A 19,345-nucleotide genomic window follows, 5' to 3' on the forward strand; every position below is an offset into this window, starting at 1 on the left:
AGGTCCATACTTCTCGAGGGGGTGCTGGCGGCCTGTGAAAGGTGGTTAGCTATGGCTCTTGGTGCTGACGAGGGTTTGACTCTTGGTAAGTGAATTTATGTGACAGCTAAGGCACAGGTCCTGCTGGGCCTCAATGTTCTCAGCTATGGAACAGGTATACTGACAACTCACCTTAGGGGTCCAGCACCTGTCATGTGACTAGATCGACATATGTACGGGAAAGGGCTTTATAGACTGTAAAGAGCTATGCACACCTTGGGGTTACAGATGGGGAAGGAACAAAGCCCTTGTCTCAGGAGAAGGGATGTTGGAAATACCAGTGAGAGATGGGCAGGGCCACGCTAGAGAAACTTGAGGGAAGTGAAGGGCTATCCCAAACGGAGGAGCTTCTCAGATCCTGGTCCACGGGGACAGAGGCCTCCTAAATTTAGGTCCCCAACCAGCCTCAGAGTCAGCTGCAACGCAGGGGGCAGAGCTTTAGGCCTGAGTTAGGAGGCCATCACTTCAAGTCCCAGCCCTGTGTAACAGCAGGCAAGTCACAAGACCTTTCTGAGCTTCAGATTCCTCATCTGTAAATGTAGACAATACCCAGTATCTCATAGAGCTGGGCATTGAAGCAAAATAAGGGAGAGCCCCCAGAATGTACTAGCAGGGTGATGAGAGACCCCTGAGGGAGGGGCAATACGGGGGCCTGGGGAGCAGCTGGGGTTTCTGGAGCAGCCCATCCTCCTGTTTTCCTCCCAAACCCTGTCTCAGTTTTGTTTTTGCACATCCCCTGGAGTCATCCCTTTGTCTCCACTCTACTCTATAGGAAGTGGAACCTTCCTTGCCCAGCCACCATCATCCGCACACTGACACCCCAGCAATCTGCCATCTGGCTCCTTCCATCCACACCGGCCTCCCCTGTGCAATCTGTTCTTTGCAAAGCTGGAGCCATCTTTGCAAAATGAAAATGTAGCCATGTTCCTTTTAGTCTTAGGACAACCCTCAAGACAGGCCCTGTGTGTCTAACTGCCTCCGACTTCTGCCTCTGGGCTGTGGAACCACCGGTCTTCTTTCAGTTCTGCCAAAAAGCTATGCTGACTTCTACCTGAGGGCCTTTGCATAAGCCTGGTTGCTCCCTTTGCCTGGGTAGCTCTTCCTCCTTTTCTTTACCTGCTCAACTCTTACTTGAGCTTCGGGTCCCGGGAAGACTTCCCTACTTCCAAATTGTCTCATAGCATCCCTGAGACTGTTCCTTCATGGCACTTACCACAGCTTGAATTTACACGCGCACACACACACAGAGAACTGTGATTTTTTTGCATGTCTTTTTTTTTTTAATTGAAGTTTTGGGCTTTCTTGGTAGCTCAGTTGGTAAAGAACCCACCTGCAATGCAGGAGTGGGTTGGGAAGATCCCGTTGAGAAGGGATAGGCTACCAACTTCATTATTCTTGGGCTTCCCTGGTGGCTCAGACAGTAAAGAATTCTCCTGCAATGTGGGAGACCTGGGTTCGATCCCCAGGTCGGGGAGATCCTCTGGAGAAGGTAATGACAACCCACTCCAATATTTTTGCCTGGAGACTCCCCATGGACAGAGGAGCCTGGTGGGCTACAGTCCATGGGATCACAAAGAGTCAGATATGACTGAGCAACTAAGCACAGCACAGAGCTGATTTACAATGCAGTGTTAGTTTCTAGTGTACAGAAAACAGCTGTGATTATCTGATCCCATGGTTTTCTCTCCCTCTAGACCAGGCATCAGGAAACCCTCCTGTCACCTACTTTTATAAATAAGATTTTCTTGGAACTAGCCACACTTATTTGTTTACATATTGTCTACAGTTGCTTTTGTGCTCTGCCTGCGAGGCCTAAACTATTTATGATCTGGTCCTTTACAGAGAAAGTTTGCTGATCTCTGCTCTGGACAGTACATTTCCCTAGCAGAGACCACATCTGTTTTACTCCTCAGCACAACCCAGCCCCAGCCAGGCGCCTGCAAAGAGCCAGTGCTCAAGAGCGATACCGATGTATATGCTTCTTGGATAAGTAGCAATTTTTCCCTTGTCAAAATTGTATTGACTTAAATTATTATTAAAACTGCAGATTTCATCAGGAACAGACGTCACTTATGAGATTCCAAGACTGTTTTCTGGCAAGCAGTTCAATACACTAGTGACATTCCCAACACAGGCTGGCGCATCAGGGATCGCAGAGCAGCTATTGGCTAACGAGACCTTCACCACCTCTTAGAAGTGACCCGCCATCCACGTGCATGGACCATCATAAACATAACAGAGTGAGGGACAAACCCTTGTTCAAGTGATTGTGGGCTGTGCAGACTGATGAAAACCTATCATGATACGTCCTTTAAACATTTGCATTATGCTGTTTCTACAAATACTCCAAAGAACTGATGGACGAATTCAGAGAAAACGTCTGTTTTATTGTTATACAGAGGAAATAACTGACTTTTGTTCTTTTTCAATGAATTGTTCAGACTCGATAAAGAGCGTTAACAACATCTAGACACTGCTCGGCACTGACCCCAGCATGGTAGGTCTCATTGTCACTCCTGCCTTCCTGAGGAGATAAACTGAGGCTCAGAGGTCACATACTCAACAAGTGACAGGGCTGGGTGGTCCAGATCTGTTCGAGTAAAAACTTACACAGCATCCCCTGCTTTTAAGCAAGGTAATGAAGATGAAGGGGCAGGTAAAGCTGCATCCTTGGTGTGCTTAAAGCCCTTGCAGAGAGAATGCTGCAGGCACCTTCTGTGGCCTCTCTTTACTAGGGGATCAGAGGCCCCACGTGATAATGAGTTGCAATGGAGAATAGTACACAGAGCAAACTTTTAGGACCCTGAAAGTACTGATTCGTTTTTATTTTAAATTAAAAAAATTTGAATGAATACAGCAGAGCCTCAGGGTCAAGGGTGCTGACTCTGGAGTATAGGCTTGGATTTAAATCTCAGCTCTGCCACTTCCTAGCTGTGTGACCTGGGAAATCTCTCCAGCTTCTCTGAGCCTCAGTTTCCCGGGCTGTAAAATGGGGATGATCACAGGACTTACACCAAAGGGTCACTGCGGTGATGGAATAAGATATCTCCCTTTAGCCCATTGTAGGGGGTTGTGGTGTGCCCTGGGCCCCTTGCTGGCCCTGAGATGAGGGAGAGGCCCTATCTGTGGGCCGGCAGGTGAGCTGCTGCTCCTTGGAGGCTCACACCACACCTGGATGAGCTGAAGCACCAGCCGACAGGGGTGGTGATAGCCCTGGGTTCGAGTCCACTGCCCTGCCCGCCTCCCGATGACACCGTGGCGCCCCCAGCCATCACCTACCAGCAGACTTTGGAGTGAACTTGTCTCGGTTCGCGGCACACACAGCCAGCAGTCGGTAGCCGAGGTCTAGGTCGAATCCTTGCTGAGCTGCCACCCGACTGACCACCTGCCAGCAAGATGGGGAAGAAGGGTGGGGTGAGTCACTGTCCATGCCAGGCCTCTGAACCCAGAGTGATGGACGTTCCCATTTCACAGGTGAGGCGGGAAGACTAAAGCAGGTCCTCAACATTAGGCAGAATTGGAAATCAAACTGCCTGTTCAGTGACTTAGCAAACACTGATAAGCACCTTTCCCATGCCAGGTCCTGGGATCCTGGGCTTTGCCCTCAAGGGTGGGCCTGACTCCAAAGCCCAGGACCTGCGCTTTCAAGGGCCCAAATTTGGCCTCATTCTAGAAGTTGGCAGGGGATGCTGTACCACCATGTTTAGCAGCCCAAGGCCAGAGTCTCTCCTCCCTTCGAACTCTTTCCCCGCAAATCTCCAACCCCCAAGAAGTCTCCTATGCCCACCACTTCTCCCCCATCCCTCACTGAGCCCCAGCACCCACCACCACAGGATACTTGCTATTCTCACGACTCCAAGAACAGTCCCCACCCAGCAGCATCATCCTCTCCTGAGTCAGCCTACATCTGGAGAGAAGCACAGAAGTAGGACTCACCACCTCCCTGGAGCTCCAACTTGGAGCTGCCCAAATGGACTACCAAGAATTCCCCAGAGTGCACGCCTGGTGATCACCAGCTCCGTGCCAAGCGCCCTGCAGCGTTTCGAACCCTAGTCCCCAAACTGCAGGGCCGTCATGCTCAGCCTGGGGTCTGTTGCCAGCACCAAACACTGGCCCCCCGCCATGGGAGGCACCTGTAAAAGCACAGGCTGTGCATTTGGACCAAAGGTCCCACCTGTCTCCCCATGAACCTCGGAAGCATGTGCAGGAATGGGGAGAGGAAAGGGGCTGGGAGGGCTGTCAGTCCCAGGGACGTCTGTGCAGTGAGGGACAGGGTGCTTGGGATGGCTCACGAATGGCTCTGCGGGCTCACACCTGCCCACTCCCAGGTATCCCACCAGCCAGATCAACTCCCTCCTGCCTGCCTTCCTCATTAACAGCAGCCAAATTAGGTTTCCTTATTAAGAAGGAAGGACCTTGGAAAATGGAGTCGTTTTAGGAAGCAGCTGGGGCAGCTATGGCTGACTGGGAAAGGAGGGCTCCCAGATGGGGGGCTCACTCTGCCGAGAAAGGGAAGGCTCCGTCACTGAGCCCCTAGAGACCACCTGCTCCAGAGGCGTTCCGAGGCCCTCGGAGGGTCTAGGCTGCCACGGGGTTTGGCCCAGCCCCTGCAGCCATTAGAAGCTGCTAAGTCACTTCAGTCATGTCCGACTTTGTGCAACCCCATAGACGGGAGCCCACCAGGCTCCCCCGTCCCTGGGATTCTCCAGGCAAAAACACTGGAGTGGGTTGCCATTTCCTTCTCCAATGTATGAAAGTGAAAAGTGAAAGTGAAGTCGCTCAGTCGTGTCCGACTCCTAGTGACCCCATGGACTGCAGCCTACCAGGCTCTGCCATCCATGGGATTTTCCAGGCGAGAGTACTGGAGTGGGTTGCCATTGCCTTCTCTGCCATTAGAAGAGTGCCCCTTTATAAGCTTTAAGGGCTTCCCTGGTAGCTCAGCTGGTAAAGAATCCACCTGCAATGCAGAAGATCCCGGTTCGATTCCCGGGTCAGGAAGTCCCCTGGAGAAGGGATAGGCTACCCACTCCACTATTCTTGGGCTTCTCTGGTGGCTCAGACAGTTAAGAATCTGCCTATAATATGGGAGATCAAGGTTTGATCCCTGGGTTAGGAAGGTTCACTGGAATAGGGGATGGCTACTCACTCCAGTATTCTTGCCTGGAGAATTCCATGGACAGAGGAGCCTGGTGGGCTACAGTCCATGGGGTCACAAAGAGTTGGATACTTCACTTCATAGGCTTTCTATTTTGGGGTTCATCGCAAGAACTCTAGAGCTACAAAGTGTGGGAAAACCACTTGTCTTGGCCAACCCTCTCATTTAAAAACTACAGACACTTGAGGCCCAGAGAGAGAGTGTCCGTGGTGAACCAGGAAGGAGCCAGTGGATCCCTCCTTCCAGGACCAGCATGATCTCCTGACCCTGCCTCCCCGCCTCCATCTCCAGGGAGCTCCCTGTGCAGGGAGGAAAAAGGACTTTCTCAGGTTAGAATGTTTGCTCAGCTTCTCTGCTGCACACAGAAGCCCCCGGCACAGGAATCTTCTGTCTCCCCAGGCCTCTTTCCCACGGGATCTATCTGCCCCTGCACTGCGGTTCTTATGCAGCTCCCACCCGGCTCCCCACCCCCATCTGCCACACACACACCACGTTCCAGAGTCTCTGAGCTACTTCAGGGCCAGTTATTCCTCACTGTTAGTCTCACTGTCCAGGCAGAAAAAATAGGGCCCCTAATCCTTATTTTTTGAAATATATATATATATATATATATATATATATATATATACATGTATATTTGATATGGACCATCCTGTGACCCCTGAACCTGGAAGGTGAAGTCTTTTTTAAAAATAATCAATTAATAAATTAAATTTTGGTTGTGCTGGGTCTTTGATGCTACGCGGGCTTTCTCTAGTTGTGGTGGGAGCGGGGGCTCCCCTCTGGTTGTGGTGCATAGGCTTCTAATTGCAGTGGTTTCTCTTGTTGCGGAGCACGGCCTCTAGGCTCATGGGGTTCAATAATTGCAGCATGGGGGTCCCGTAGTTGTGGTGCCCTATGTTAGTTGCCCCATGGCATGTGGGGTCCTCCTGGACCAGGGATAGAACCTGTGTCCTCTGCAATTGGCAGACAGATTCTTAACCACTGGACCGCCAGGGAAGGCCCCAAGACTGCTAATTCTCTACGGCCTGTTGAGTATTTCAGTTCTGGAGACAGACACTGTAGAGCAGGGAGAAGGGTCACTTCAGCTCAGATGTTGACTGCAGAGCCCTCATTGGTAGGACAGCCTTGGGGTGGATGTGAGCGAGCACAGGCAGTTTGTTTGAACTAGTGCATCAGTAAGTCTGCTGCTTGTGGACTGTGCTGACACACTGGTGCAATGAGAATGCTGGCTTCCATGAACGAGGGCTAAGTAAATGCTTTGTAAGCAGTGAGGTGCCAAATTCTTACAATAGTTCTATGGGGTGGTACGACTGCCTCTGTTTTACAGATGAGCAATCTGAGGGTGAGAGAGCTAGGATACTATGCCAGGCAGTCAGGCTGCAAAGCCTGGGCTCTTTCCACGAGAGGACTTCTTTTTCAACCCACAAAGGGTTAAGGCCATAACTCCCCATCTGCATGGAGAACCCTCAGGCTCTGGGTTGAGGGCAGAAAGGCAAAGGTTCCTCCTGTTTGGCCAATACTGGCTGATCCTGTTGCTCTGGTTCCAAAAAGAGAAAGAAAGAAGCTAGATTGAGCAAGAGGGGCATAGTATTGGTTCTAAGGGCTCTCCTGCAGGCCTGGAAGGGTCTGTCACTAAGTCCCCCAAGCCCAGTATTCAGAAGGGTTATTGGCTCCAACAATTTCCTTTTGTCAAGACACAGAGAGGGCAGGGACTGGCTGAAGGTCACACAGCGCAAGTGTGGTAGAGCAGGCTAAGCTGGACCCTGCGATCCTAGAGTACTTCGTGCAGCCCCTGTCTTCCCCTGGCCCAGCCTAAGGACCCCCTGGAAAGTCCTGTAAGGAGGGTCTGATTGACAGTGGTAGGGAGAGTGGGCTCAGCAGTCTCCTGTCATGTTTCAGAGATGCCTGCTCCCACCCCATGGGTGTGAGGACCCCTCAGCGAATAGCCTGTGGTGGGCGGCCATGGCACTGCTGCCCTCTGCTGGCTGCCTGGGCCCGGTCAGCTTGGCCCAGCCTACGAGGTGCTTCTAAGGCTGACTGGTGTGATCTGGCTGTCTGAGACCTAGACCCTGGGGTGCTACAGGTCAGGGAGTCCAGTCCCTCAGGCCATAGAGCAGGAAAACTGAAGCCCAGAGGCGAGAGAACAGGCATGTTTAAGGTCATATGGCAGTTATGTTAGTCCCATAAAGGCAGTGCGTTGCCTTTGAAAGCTGCAAGTCTCCTGGCTATAAAACAGGACAGATTGTCTAGATGCTAAAGAAGGGGTTCCTGCTCCCAGCTGGTGGCTGGATTCTGTCATCCTATGAGGCAGTCACGGGAACTGGCCTGTGCTCCGATCCTGCTCCATCCTATACTGAGCAACCGAAGGCATGTGACTTCACCTCTCAGGGCCTCAGTTTCCTCATCTGTGGAATGGGTACAAAATCTCCTCTTTGCAAGGATGACAGCCAGGACCAAGCACATGGCTCAGTGAATGCTGTCTGTGAACGTTCACCCATGACTTCAGCAGTGAATGCTTTGAGGCTGTGGGGAATCCCTCCCTGGAGGGGTGGGGAGGGCCCTGCTGCTGTGTTCACTGGTTTTTAGTTTCTCTTTCCCACTTCCTCTCATACCTATCTCCCTTCTCCTGTGTCCTGGCTACCTCAGCCTTCTGTCTGTTCCTCGAGCAGATCAAGCACGTTCCTCCTCAGGGGAGGAAGGAGGAGCAGGTCCAGAGAGGCCTGACTTTGAAGGGGACCCCCAGAGAGGACAATCAGCCCTGCTGCTAAGGGGAGGGCCCAGGAAGAAGCTGGTCCAGAAGAGGAAGTGGTACCTGGGCTGATGCCCCTCGGGAGAGGCTGCAGGTCTGCATCTTGGGGTTAGAGGACATGAAAGGGAGGGCAGGATAGGGGACTGCCAGCAGCCCAGGGTTCTTCAACCCAGGGCCCGGCCCTGGTATGGCAAAAATGTGTCCACTTATTGCCTGAGGCTAAGTGGTTTTTAATTTATATCCTCCAAGTAAGCCGAATCCAGAGGAATTTGTTTCCAGAGGTCACCGAGAGGGTGAGGGCAACCTGGAGGGCCCAGGTAGCCCTCGGGATGGAAGGGGTGTGAGTGTGTCTGTGTGTGGCGGGGGAGGGGGACCCTGCCTAGACCCCTTGGGTCTCTCATCTGTCCCATCCCATCCCTCTCCCGGGGCACAGCTGGGTTGAGGACACCGAGGGGGATAGGCGGACTGGCGGCAAGGCCCTGGGGCTCTTGCGGGGGCAGCAGTACCACCCTGGGACTGTAGCAAGCTGCTCCCCCACACTCTGTTGCCTTGTTTGTAAAACAGGGCTGATAAACCCTTCCCTGCCCCCTTGCAGGGTCTTCACAAGGATGCAAGGAGATAGTAATAGGGAGACACGTGGGCACCGAGGATGTCTTCTATACACCACTCCCCTCGCCCCCTGCCAACCTTTCCTGCTGCCGGTTTTATGGTGCTCCTAGCAACAATCACACTCAGGTCTCCACAGCTGTGGCCAGTGGCCTGAGTCCCCTTTCTGGCTAAGCGACAGGTTGGGAATGGGGTGGGGTTCAGAGCTGGCCATTCAACCAAGTGTGTGCCTTAAGCTGGGGGGCACAGCTGGCACTGGGCTTTTGTCTACACAGTTTCCTGTGCCTGGGAAGCCATGGCCTCATCCCCCTTCAATCAGATCCTACAGTTTTCCCTGGGCTTCCTCCCCCATGAAGACCTCCATAATCCCTCCATCCTACCCTCCAGGGATGCTCCCTGTCAGAGCTCTTGTCCTCACATAAATCATATCCCATCACTCACCTGCTGAAGACCCTTCAAGGGCTCCCCACTGCCCTTCCAATCACATCCAAACTCTTCTCAGTTTGCAGCCTCAGTGTCAGCTGGTTTCTGCTCCCCTCTTTGACCTCCTCTTGTACCCCTCTCCCATGCCTGTGATCCTGTCACCTGAGACTTCATCTGAGAAGTCACCTGAGACTGTCATCCAGCCTCAAGGCCTTTGCACTCCCATTCCCTCCGCTTGGACAACCCCTCCCTCTCATGTTCCCTGGCAGACTCCTTTTTGCTCTTCAGATCTCATCTCCTCACGACACTTCCTGATCACTATCCTGTTCTCTCTTACAGGATGCTGGGGTACATCCTTAACTCACTCCTTCATGGGCCTTAGTGTCAGCCTCTCTCACAGAAAGGTAAGCTGCTCGTGAGAGGCCCACACTGCTCACTGTACGCCCCTCCAGGGCTGAGTGTGGACCTATCAACTGCAAGGACTTGGTGAATATTTGCTGAATGAATAGATAAATGACAGGGCCATGGCAGGGCCAGTTGCTGGTCATCTCATGCCCACCTGTCCAGCCACCTGACCGAGGCCATCATTGGATTCAGCCTTAGGTCCCTACATTCTCGGCAGGGTCAAACTTGGGGCAGGGAGCATGTGGAGCATGGCAGCCCTATCTCCTCCCTTCCTCACCACTACCAGCAACTGGGACGGGAGGAACATCTGGCCCTGCCCTAGGGGCTTAGCCTGAACCAGGATCCCCACAAAGAGGATTAAGGGAGCTGGGTGAGGGAGGAGCAGCCCAGGGGCTGGAGGACAAGGAGGGCTGGGAAGTGCACGCGGTCACCTGGTTTGGCCAAGTGGCTCCGAGGGAGCCAGATGGTGTCAGCTTCAGACAAATGGAGAAACCTTGGGAAGGTCTCGGTTGCATCCCTGCTTGGCATCCCTAAGGGCCAGAATATCCCCTCTAGAGGTGGATGGGTCCCGACCTGAATCCCAGGTCCACGTCTAACTGGCTGTGTGAACTCAGGAAGGCAGCCCCCACTTCTCAGTTTCCTTCTCTATACAATGAAGATGAAGGCAGAACCAGTCTGCTCAGAGGAGTCAACGAGAAGGCACATCCAGTGGGCCAAGCTCAGTGTCAGACACGGAGGAGGTGCTCTGCAGTGATGGCCTTTGGCCTCTCTCCTGTCTGGAGGTTTTCAGAAAACATGGTGTCCTTGGATTGTACCCACTGTTCCTGCCTGATGAGGCATACACCTTGGCCCCTCCTCCCCAAGCCTTGGGGTAGTTGGGCTCCCCGGCAACCTGTTTACCCACATTCCCTTCAAAGCTGACTCTGGACCATCTGAGCAGCTGCCCCCACTGGCCACAGAGGTGCCCTCACACTTATGGATACAGGCCACGCGGCTGGGGACAATGATAAGCTTGGAGTTCTTTCCATGTGGCTGTCAGCCAGCAGGCTCCTAAGTTTGGCAAATCAAACCACTAGCTCTGGGCCTGGCCTCTGCCCAGCTTGGATCCTAGACCCTTACCAGCATGAGTTAATTTCAGTTTCCTGGATTCTATCGCACATCTGGGCGTTGGCATGTTTGGTTCCATATGCTCAGGACATTTTTGCTATCCTCAGTTGCTTGTGCAGGTGTATCAGACTCCTATAGACGTATTAGTGGCTCCTTTCCTCAGTTTTCTGCAACCTGACCCATCACCAAGATGGGTAACACTTCCCTTCTCCGTGTTCCCTCCACCTTATCATGATTTCCTCAGCCGTCTCTTCCCACAGCTATCTCCCCCATTGAAGAGGGAATCAGGCTTGGCAAGATCTTTCCCATCTTCAGTTTCCCAGGACTTAGCAGAGGGGATTGATTGTGCATGATAAATGAGAGATCAATCAGTGTTTATTTGGATAGATGGATGGATGTAATAGGAGCTCAACAAATGCTTATATGAATGGATAGATGAATGGATGACTAAAAAGAGCTCAACAGATGTTTACTGAAGTGAATGAATGAATGGATAAAACAATGGTTGAAAACCTTCAACCTTTACTTGTGATGGAACGTTTACTCTCATAAGTTTGGAACTCCTCAAAGTAGGATCATGTCTTTCTCATCAAGTGTAAAGAACGCACGTAACCCCGAGGAATGTGTCTCCCCATCAGACTGGATTCCCCGCAGGTGTATGCCTGTCAAGGGTACATACAGATGGGCCCTCTCCTCCAGCCACAGCCCAGCACATGAGTCCCCATCCATCCTCCCTGGGTGCAGGCACAGGCCAGGAGGACACAGACTCACCGTCAAACAGCCCATCAGGCTCTGCTCAAAGGGCCGCTGGAAGGCTCGCGGGTCTCCGCACCAGTCCAGTAGCTCCGTGGCGGCATTGTGGAAGTTGGCAGGGTTCTGTAAGTGCTGTGGGAGAGGGAGAGGAGGCAGCATGAGGCTCCAGAAGTGAGGCCAGTGCAGTGTGAGGAAGTCCGGGGCAGCGAAGACCCCAGGTTTCCCTGGGGAGGAGACACACAGAACAGGGCAGGCCAGGATTCATGAGTTCTCTCAGACTCCTCACTCACTTTCCCCCTGCATCTCCACCCCAGCCTACTTTCTGATGGGAATGGGAATTGCGGCCCCATTGCAAAGATGGAAAAACTGAGGTCTAGAAAAGTAACCCCGAGGAATGTGTCTCCCCATCAGACTAGATTCCCCGCAGGTGTATGCCTGTCAGGGGTACATACAGAGGGGTCCTCCCCTCCAACCGCAGCCCAGCACATATCTAATGACATTAGATATTAAAATGTTTTCTGGATGCTGGCAGTGGGGGGTGGGAAGCCCTGCAGGGTTCAAGAGGGTGGTGTGTGGCTCCCATCCTTGGAGCTGGTTCTCCCTGAGTCAGGACAGACTGGCCCTGGAGATTCCTTATTGATGAGCACCCCCCACCACCACCCCCTGCCTGGCAAACCACCACCACCACCACAGCCCAGGTCTGTATGCCACCTGCTCTTTACTCCAGCAAGCCCTGCTGGAGCCAAATAGCAGGAGCAGGGGGCACAGAAAGAGGCCTCCAGGCCACACCCAGCCTGGAAGGTGCACTCAAGCACAATGTGCCCAGGTGATTGTCATGTCGTGATCAGATGCATGTGGCTCAGCCATTCCTGTCCCCCACACCCAGGTTTCCTGGGCTCAGTTTGACTTGGCTCAGGGATGCTGATGTTGCTGGGAGGGACCCCTGCCTGAGCTCAGGTCCCACCCAGTTATGGGGTCTAAGTTAACAGAGGGTGAATTCTGGTGCCAAGGCTTCTAGATTCTGCTTCAGAGCCAGGCCATGGGGCTGACAGCAGGGGTGGGGGTGGAGGGGAGGGGAGAGTGGCTGCTGCAGCTATCCTTTCCTTCTTTAACACTTATCCGTGTCTTTCTAGGCCAGGCCGAGTTAGGCACCAAGTCCAGGGTCATGGAGCATGTTGGGGCAGGGCTGGGACTTCAGGGCTGAATGTGATTCCCTGTGAGGTCTCCAGCGGGACAGGCAGAAGGTGTCCACAGGGGCTGGAGTAGAAGCCAGCTGCAAAGGGGATCCCCGTGTCCTTGGTGCTGGGAGAGACTGGGAACAGCAGCTGCCCTCGGACCAGTGACTCTTTCCCACCCTGCAGTGAAGTTCTGCCTTGGAGCCAAGACTGAGAGGGGCCTTAGAAGCTGCCAGTTCCCAGAATTGCATGGTGAGCAGGATGTGCTGGGGGAGCCCCTATGGTGCTGGGGCCCTGGAATCACACCACCTTCACCCACAACTATCTACTGACCTAGGGCATCCCCTCCCCTCTCTGCGCCTCAGTCACCCCACCTGTAAAATGAGGATGGCAGATCATGGCTTAATGGTAAGGATTTTCATTTCCCTTACAGTTCCACAATTGCTATTACAATGTGGTTTATCAAAGGCCAGACTTAAAAATGGATGGAGGAAAGAGAAACGCATCAGAGTATCCTATGTCTGTGGGAGCAAAGGGAGAGGGAGAGGTGAAAGGAAGAAAGAGGGAAAGTGTGCACAGCCCTCTGTCACTGGGCTGTGGTGAAGATTAAACAAGAGGAGGCTTACACGGCCCCTGGCAGAGTGCCTGGCACGTGGGGTGCTCCCACGTGGGGCTGCCCTTGGCCCTGACTCTGTCTCCCAAATGCTCCGCTGGAGGTGCAGCTGCACTCAGCACCTCCTGCCCTGGCTACGCATACACACACACATGCACACACATACACACATGGCTCTTTCTGCAGACAGAGCTCACTGCATATGAAGACAGGATGTCCACGGCTAGAAGCAGACCCTCTGAGCAGGCAGCAGTAGGCCCTCTGACTCCTGTGCCCTCTCTAAAACCTGCCCCTTCTGAGGCCATGGGCAGCATCTGGTCTCCGTGTGGAAAGCCATGCAAATCGGTTAATCCCCTGCCCAGCAGCCTCCCTCTGCTAACCAAGTTATTCCATTTATTTATGTGATGTCACACCCAATTAACAGGGTCAGTAACCACTGCAGGGTGCTCTCAGAGTTTCCCACCCACAGCATCCCATCTTTGACATCCCTTTTTGGGGCTCTAGGCTTGCAAGGGGCCTCTGAGGCCAGTCTCACGGCTCCAGTTTTGTTTTGGCCCCAAGCAACCAGCCTTCCCTATCTTGCCAGCCCACCTCTGAGCTTCTCCACTCTTGCCCCAGACAGCTCATGTGGTCTTTGGTTTGGGCTATGGGAGGTGACTTGCGGGTGCAACTCATTGGTACAAAAGACCTCAGGCATCCCATTTTCTAGCTACTGCTCAGTGGCTGTGTGGCCTTGGCCAAACCTCCACCCGGTCTGTGCTTCTGTCGTCCATTTAGAGACTCTGAGGTGGCTAAGGGATGCAGTGAAATGAAGAGGACCCCATCTCAGCCACTGAGTCTCGCAGCGCTGGATGTATTCCTGAGATTTAGATCTCTCTCCTGCAGCATGGGATGGGGACATCGTGCAGGGCTGCTGGAAAGTGTAGCAACAACATCCGTAATGGCATCCCCATTACAGAGCAGGTGTCAGGTAAGACTGCTATTGCTCGATACACTAGGACCTCTCTATGGCTTCTTGTTTCTCCTCCAAGCTTCCCCAGAATAGAATTAGTGCTCCCTTCATCTCCAGAACCCCCAAAACTGGCATGAGGCCAAGTCCATGCAGAAATGGTTTGTGAGCAGTTAGCTGTCCAAGGCATGCTATGCGTACAGAGCAGGCCAGCAATCTGATAGCTTCAGACTAGGTCCCCAGTGGTACCTGGAGGGGCCAGGACTGGGTGGGCTGAGCTTGGCGACCCTTTGATGATCTGGGGATGGGAGTACAGATGTGAATCACAGGCAGAGTCCTCCCTGGCTGTGGCTGTTACTGGATACTAATACCCCACCCTCTGACCAGGAAGCCTGCTCATCTCTGTAATTCCTCAGAATACCTTCCTGGGCTATATACACTGGCCACTGAGTCTGCTGGAGCAGGAGTTGGGGATACCAGTGCCCAGATAAAGTGATGAATGCATCTTATCAATCCATCTGTGAATCAAACGACCCATCCATCCATCTACCCATCCATCCATCCAAAAATGAATCAGTTCATCCATGCATCCATCCACTTGTCCGCCTACCCGTTCATCCATTCTCTACTTTATCCATCACTCATCCATCCATTCATCTACCTACTTGTCTTTCATTCCACCTAGAGTTTATCCAACCACCCACTTATCTATTCATTCATCATTTATTTATCTATCCATCATTTATATCCACCCACCATCCGCTCACCTAACTGCCTATCCATGTGTCCATCCATCTATCCATCCATCCATTCCCTTAGCTACTGATCTGTGAGTACCCACCCCACACCCATTCTTCCCCAACATATTTAGGCCCCACCCTGGCCTGGACTCTGCTGATGTACAATGAATACAGCTCATCTTCTGCCCCTGAGGAACTCAGCCTGGAAGGAGATCTGATGTACACCCTGTGGGGCTCATAGCTTAAGGGAGAAAGAGCAGGATGGGAGAGGTAACTGGGTGCCAAGTGAGCACCAGGGCTCAGGAATGGGAAGTGCAGAGACTCAAAAGGGCACCTGAGGTTCGGGGAGGCTTCTGTGCAGGAATTAGTTGATTGGCATGGCTTTGCATATGGAGCCCAGATGAGCCTGTGGGGGACAATTTAGGGCATGTCCTAGAGAGGGCACCGGTCCTCCCAGCACCTGAAGCTGAGAAAGCAGAAAGGCAGCTGAGCCAGAGGTCTGGAGGGAAGACAGACAGACGGCTGGGTGCTCGGGGGCTGGCAAGTGTCAGCAGTGGCGAGAACCAGGGTGGATGGACAGGGAGGGCTGCGCTGTAAGTCAGGCAGGGTGGAGAGTCAGAGGCTCTGAGGCCCCAATGGGAGCCACAGCTCCACCAGGCAGAGGGAGGCACAGCCAACACACACGTCATCCTTAAAACACACAGACCTTTCCCTTCTGATCAGTCTATGGGATGTCTGAGAATCAACAGTCTTCAGTCACCACGGCTGCCCTCTGGGGCAGCTGAGGAGCAGACAGACATCGGCGCTGAGCTGTGTCTGACTGGAGATGCAGGAGCAGCGTGGAGGACACAGGGAGCTCTGGACAGCCCAGGGGCATCTGGACAGCCTGCTCACCCTCACAGATGAGCCACAGTCTGGCCCAAGCACAGAGCTGTGTAGTGTGTTTGTGTGTGTGTGTGTGTGTGCACGGACATGTGTGTGCGGGGTAGGTCAGGCGAGGACAGTGGAGGCGATCCCTGGCTTTTAAGCAGCTCCAGGACCCAATGGCTGGGCCTGCATCACGATGCCCATTTACAGATGATGGGAGATGAAGTGGCAACTTAATCAAGGTCAGGAAACCAGCGAGTGGTGGAAGGGGGACTCAGGCTTACTGACTGGTGAATCTGAGCCCATGTGCCATGCTTGGAGAGGCTGCTCCTGGGTGGACTCCAGCCCCTGCTGGACCCCTGGGTGGCCCAGGGAGTAAAGGGCTCCCTGATTCTTGCAGAGAATCAGATGCAGGGAGAAAAGTCAAGTTGTGAGTAGGTTGTAGGGGGAGCTGTTTGCCCAGCAGCACATACAGGGCTCGGGCACAGGGGCTTGACTGTATTCCTGGGGGTGGAGCCACTGACAGCTGATCCCTCCTAGGCGGGAGAAACTGGGTCAAAGGCAGAGCTGGGAGACAGCCCCACGGAGCCTAGAGGAGGAGAAGAAGGAGGAGGGACGGGCAGGGGAGGAGGAGCCCATCGTCTGGTTTCTATTCTGTGACCGTGAACAGAGGCGTAATTGGCGTTTGGGAGAGCTGTTCGGCTGAGTTCAATCTGTAACAAGTCGTCTTCAATTTCCTCTCCGCAGACCCAGGGCCCAGGCTTCTGCGATTGCTCTGCTTGATGCTAATGAGAGGACACACATCCCTCATTCCTGCCGACTAGCCTCAGTTCCACTGGGCCCCAGGGATCGGGGAGGGCAGGCAGGGTGGGGGTGGGGCTGTGAGCTCTGCCCTCACCTCCCCTGGGGGGTCCTGAGGCCGGAGGCCTACACTGGCTCCCTAAACTGCCAGCTAAGCCCGCCTAAGCCAGGGGCCTCGCCCCAGGACTCCCCTCCCCTAAGACATACCCTGTCACTGAGACACCGACAATACCCTCCACCACAATTAGCAGATCACCTGCTACCAGGCCAGGCTACACGTTCCACCCATAATGTCCTCAGAGCATCCTATGAGGATGGCCTTACTGGATCCACTTGACAGGGAAAACTGAAGCTCAGAGAAACAGAGGGCCAGGCCTGATCTCAGCGATCACACTGTGGGTACATGGAAGAGTGAGGATTTGGGCTCAGGTCTGTTTGATGTCAAAGCCTCTACTCCTTCGCTGTATCTCCTCTTTCCTGGAGTAAAATACCACCAGGGTCTGTGCACAGACATGCTGCCTTTGGCTTCAGGGAGGCTGAGCCCAGAGGGAGGGCGCATCACTCCTGATCACCACTGGGAGGCGCCTGCCTGCTCAGGCTCAACCAGGTTTCTTAAAGTGGGGACTTCTGAGCCCACTGTGAAGGGTTCCCTAATGTCTGAACAATCTAGACAGAGAGCGTGTGTGCGTGCTAAGTCGCTTCAGTCATGTCCGACTCTGAGGGACCCCATGGATTGTATCCCGCCACACTCCTCTGTCTATGGGACTCTCCAGGCAAGAATACTGGAGTGGGCTACCATGCCCTCTTCCAGGGGATCTTCCCGACCCAGGGATCAAACCCCTGTCTCTTTTGTCTCCTGCATCAAGAGGTGGGTTCTTCATCACTAGCGTCACCTGGGAAGCCCTCCAGGCAAATCACCTCTTAAGCTTTGGGTGAGCATAGGCAGGAGGGGGAGCTTGCACCCTCGGGGACGAAGCCCTCCTTGCACCAGTGGGGCTGCACTCTGTGACTTCAGGCGACAACTCTCTTCCCCCTACCGTGCCTCGGTTTCTTTTTCTGTAAGATGATTGACTTCCCAAGACCTTTCCTTTTCTATTTCTTTACAAAGAACCACTAGAGCAGAGAGGCGGGGAGCTTGGGTCTGGGAGGGACATTAGGCACTTCATTGCATCCTCAAAACAACCCAGAGAGCACAGCAGAGCCCAGAGAGGGCATGATACTGGTTCAAAGTCACCCAGCTGGGAAGGGCAGGGAAGGGATGAGGCAGAGCTGGCATTTGAACCCAGGGGAGTGATTCTAATGTGAGACTGGTCCATGCCAGTTCTCACGAGGTGGGTGGTCGGGGAGCCTCAGGCAGTTGGTCCTTGCTGACTATCACCTCCAACCAGCATCTCAGGTGCTTACTACACAGTACACACTAGTACCACCTCTGCTCTGCCCACCTTGCCTGCCAGGCTGGCAGAGGAGGAGGTGGAAGCCCGGCTGCACACCCACCTGCTTGATGCACTGCAGTCGGTCGTTGGTCTGTTGGATATGCCTGTCCATAGAATTCATTCTGGCCGTTTCGCTGGGCTCTACCCGAGAGCCATGAACGTTGTCCAGCCTGTGAAGACAGAGGACAGTGGGTGTCACTGGGGCCGTCCCGCCGGCCTCAAGCCACCCTCACGTCCCCACATAGGCATGCTGGCCTCTGCCCCGGGGCAGCCCTGGGCTGGGAGGAGGAACTATGCCCATGGCTGCCCAGCCCTTCTCTAGGCTCAGCGCTGGGCTAAGGGCAGGAGGTGTTCCTGGGTGTTCTTTGTGGGTGGCTCACGTGAACACTGGGCAGGTATGACCACCACGCATGTCTGCACACACGTGTGTGTTGGGTGGCGGCGGTGGCAATGGCAGTCCCATCTTCAGGTTCTCGGTACAGGACTTAGCCCACTTGCTGTGGCTGTGTGTGCACACAGAGATCTCCCCATGTGACAGCTCTGACTGCAGCATGTGTTGTTTAAGGCAGCAATCCTGCCGTGGGTGCCCTCCCCGCATTTCCCATGCCTTGGAGTTTACAAACCACAATTTCATGTTTCCCCTTTGCTCTCCCAGGAAAGAAAGAGGGTAGCCATCAGCACCACTTCCCTTTTCCAAATAAGGAGACTGAGGCTCAGAGAGAGGAAGGGAGTTACCCGGGGTAGCACAGGGAGCCCGAGTCGGGCCCCGAGACTCTGACTGCCAGCTCCCGGCTGAGTGGTCGGGGCCCAGGGCTGTCCCACTCAGCCGGCTCACTCTTCCTGAATGATGCTGGGCCTGGGGCAGATGAGCATGTGTGTGACGAGGTCCCCTCAGCTCCACAAAGCCCGTGGAGCTCCCAGGCTTCTCCAGGGAGGCCACGAGCATGAAGGCAGAGATGGAGGAGAGGCAGACAGGTGGAGAGAGGTTCAACTCTGGTCCTGCCACTGCTCAGGAGTCCAGGTTCTCAGGCCAAAGCAGAAGTCTGCTCCCTGGCTGTTTGTCCTCCCATAACCCCAGGGCATTTCTGGCTGCAGACACATGGGTTAGACACAGGGGACTCAGCAGAGGTTCCCCCACCCCTGGCCTTCTCTGCTATCCCAAGACCTTCCCCCATGAAGGCCTTTCATCTCTGGCCATGTCACCAAACGTCCCATCCACCAAGCACTTGCTGTGTCCTGGGCCCTTGCATTCTCTCCTCAACTCCTCACGCCTGGTCTGTAAGATTAGAACCGTCTCCATTTTACAGATGAGGAAACTGAGGTCTGAGATCTCCCATGGTAAGTGGACGTTTGGACTGTGTGTCTGCCTGTCTGCTCTCATGTCCTGTCTCTCTGCCCCCACCCTGGTTCAGGAAGCCGACAGTCTGCCTGACCACAGCCTTGGGAAGAAGGCCCTGTTCCTCTTCCAAGGAGCTCTTCACTGTACAGCTCTTCTCAAGCACTTCTTATTGTTCCATTTGTGCTTGA

General features: G+C 53.9%; 1 protein-coding gene across 9 annotated transcripts in view; it reads right to left on the reverse strand.

Annotated features, from left to right (window-relative positions):
* ZMIZ1 (zinc finger MIZ-type containing 1) overlaps positions 1 to 19,345 on the reverse strand; it is a 239,945-nt gene that overhangs the window by 93,075 nt on the left and 127,525 nt on the right. For 7 of the 9 annotated variants that reach the window (XM_081563798.1, XM_081563819.1, XM_081563784.1 and 4 more), the window contains 3 exons: positions 17,880 to 17,988; positions 11,259 to 11,372; positions 3,319 to 3,424 (listed from right to left, as the gene is read on the reverse strand). In XM_081563798.1, coding sequence (XP_081419924.1) covers positions 3,319 to 3,424; positions 11,259 to 11,372; positions 17,880 to 17,939 — 280 coding nt within the window. In that variant the 5' untranslated portion in view covers positions 17,940 to 17,988. Of the gene's footprint in view, positions 1 to 3,318; positions 3,425 to 11,250; positions 11,373 to 17,879; positions 17,989 to 19,345 lie in introns of all 9 variants that reach the window. The other 2 variants (XM_081563833.1, XM_081563810.1) reach the window with 1 other exon arrangement.

This window comes from Giraffa tippelskirchi, chromosome 2 (genome assembly GCF_054371585.1).
Source record: "Giraffa tippelskirchi isolate mGirTip1 chromosome 2, T2T-mGirTip1v1.2.pri, whole genome shotgun sequence".
NCBI lineage: Eukaryota > Metazoa > Chordata > Mammalia > Artiodactyla > Giraffidae > Giraffa > Giraffa tippelskirchi.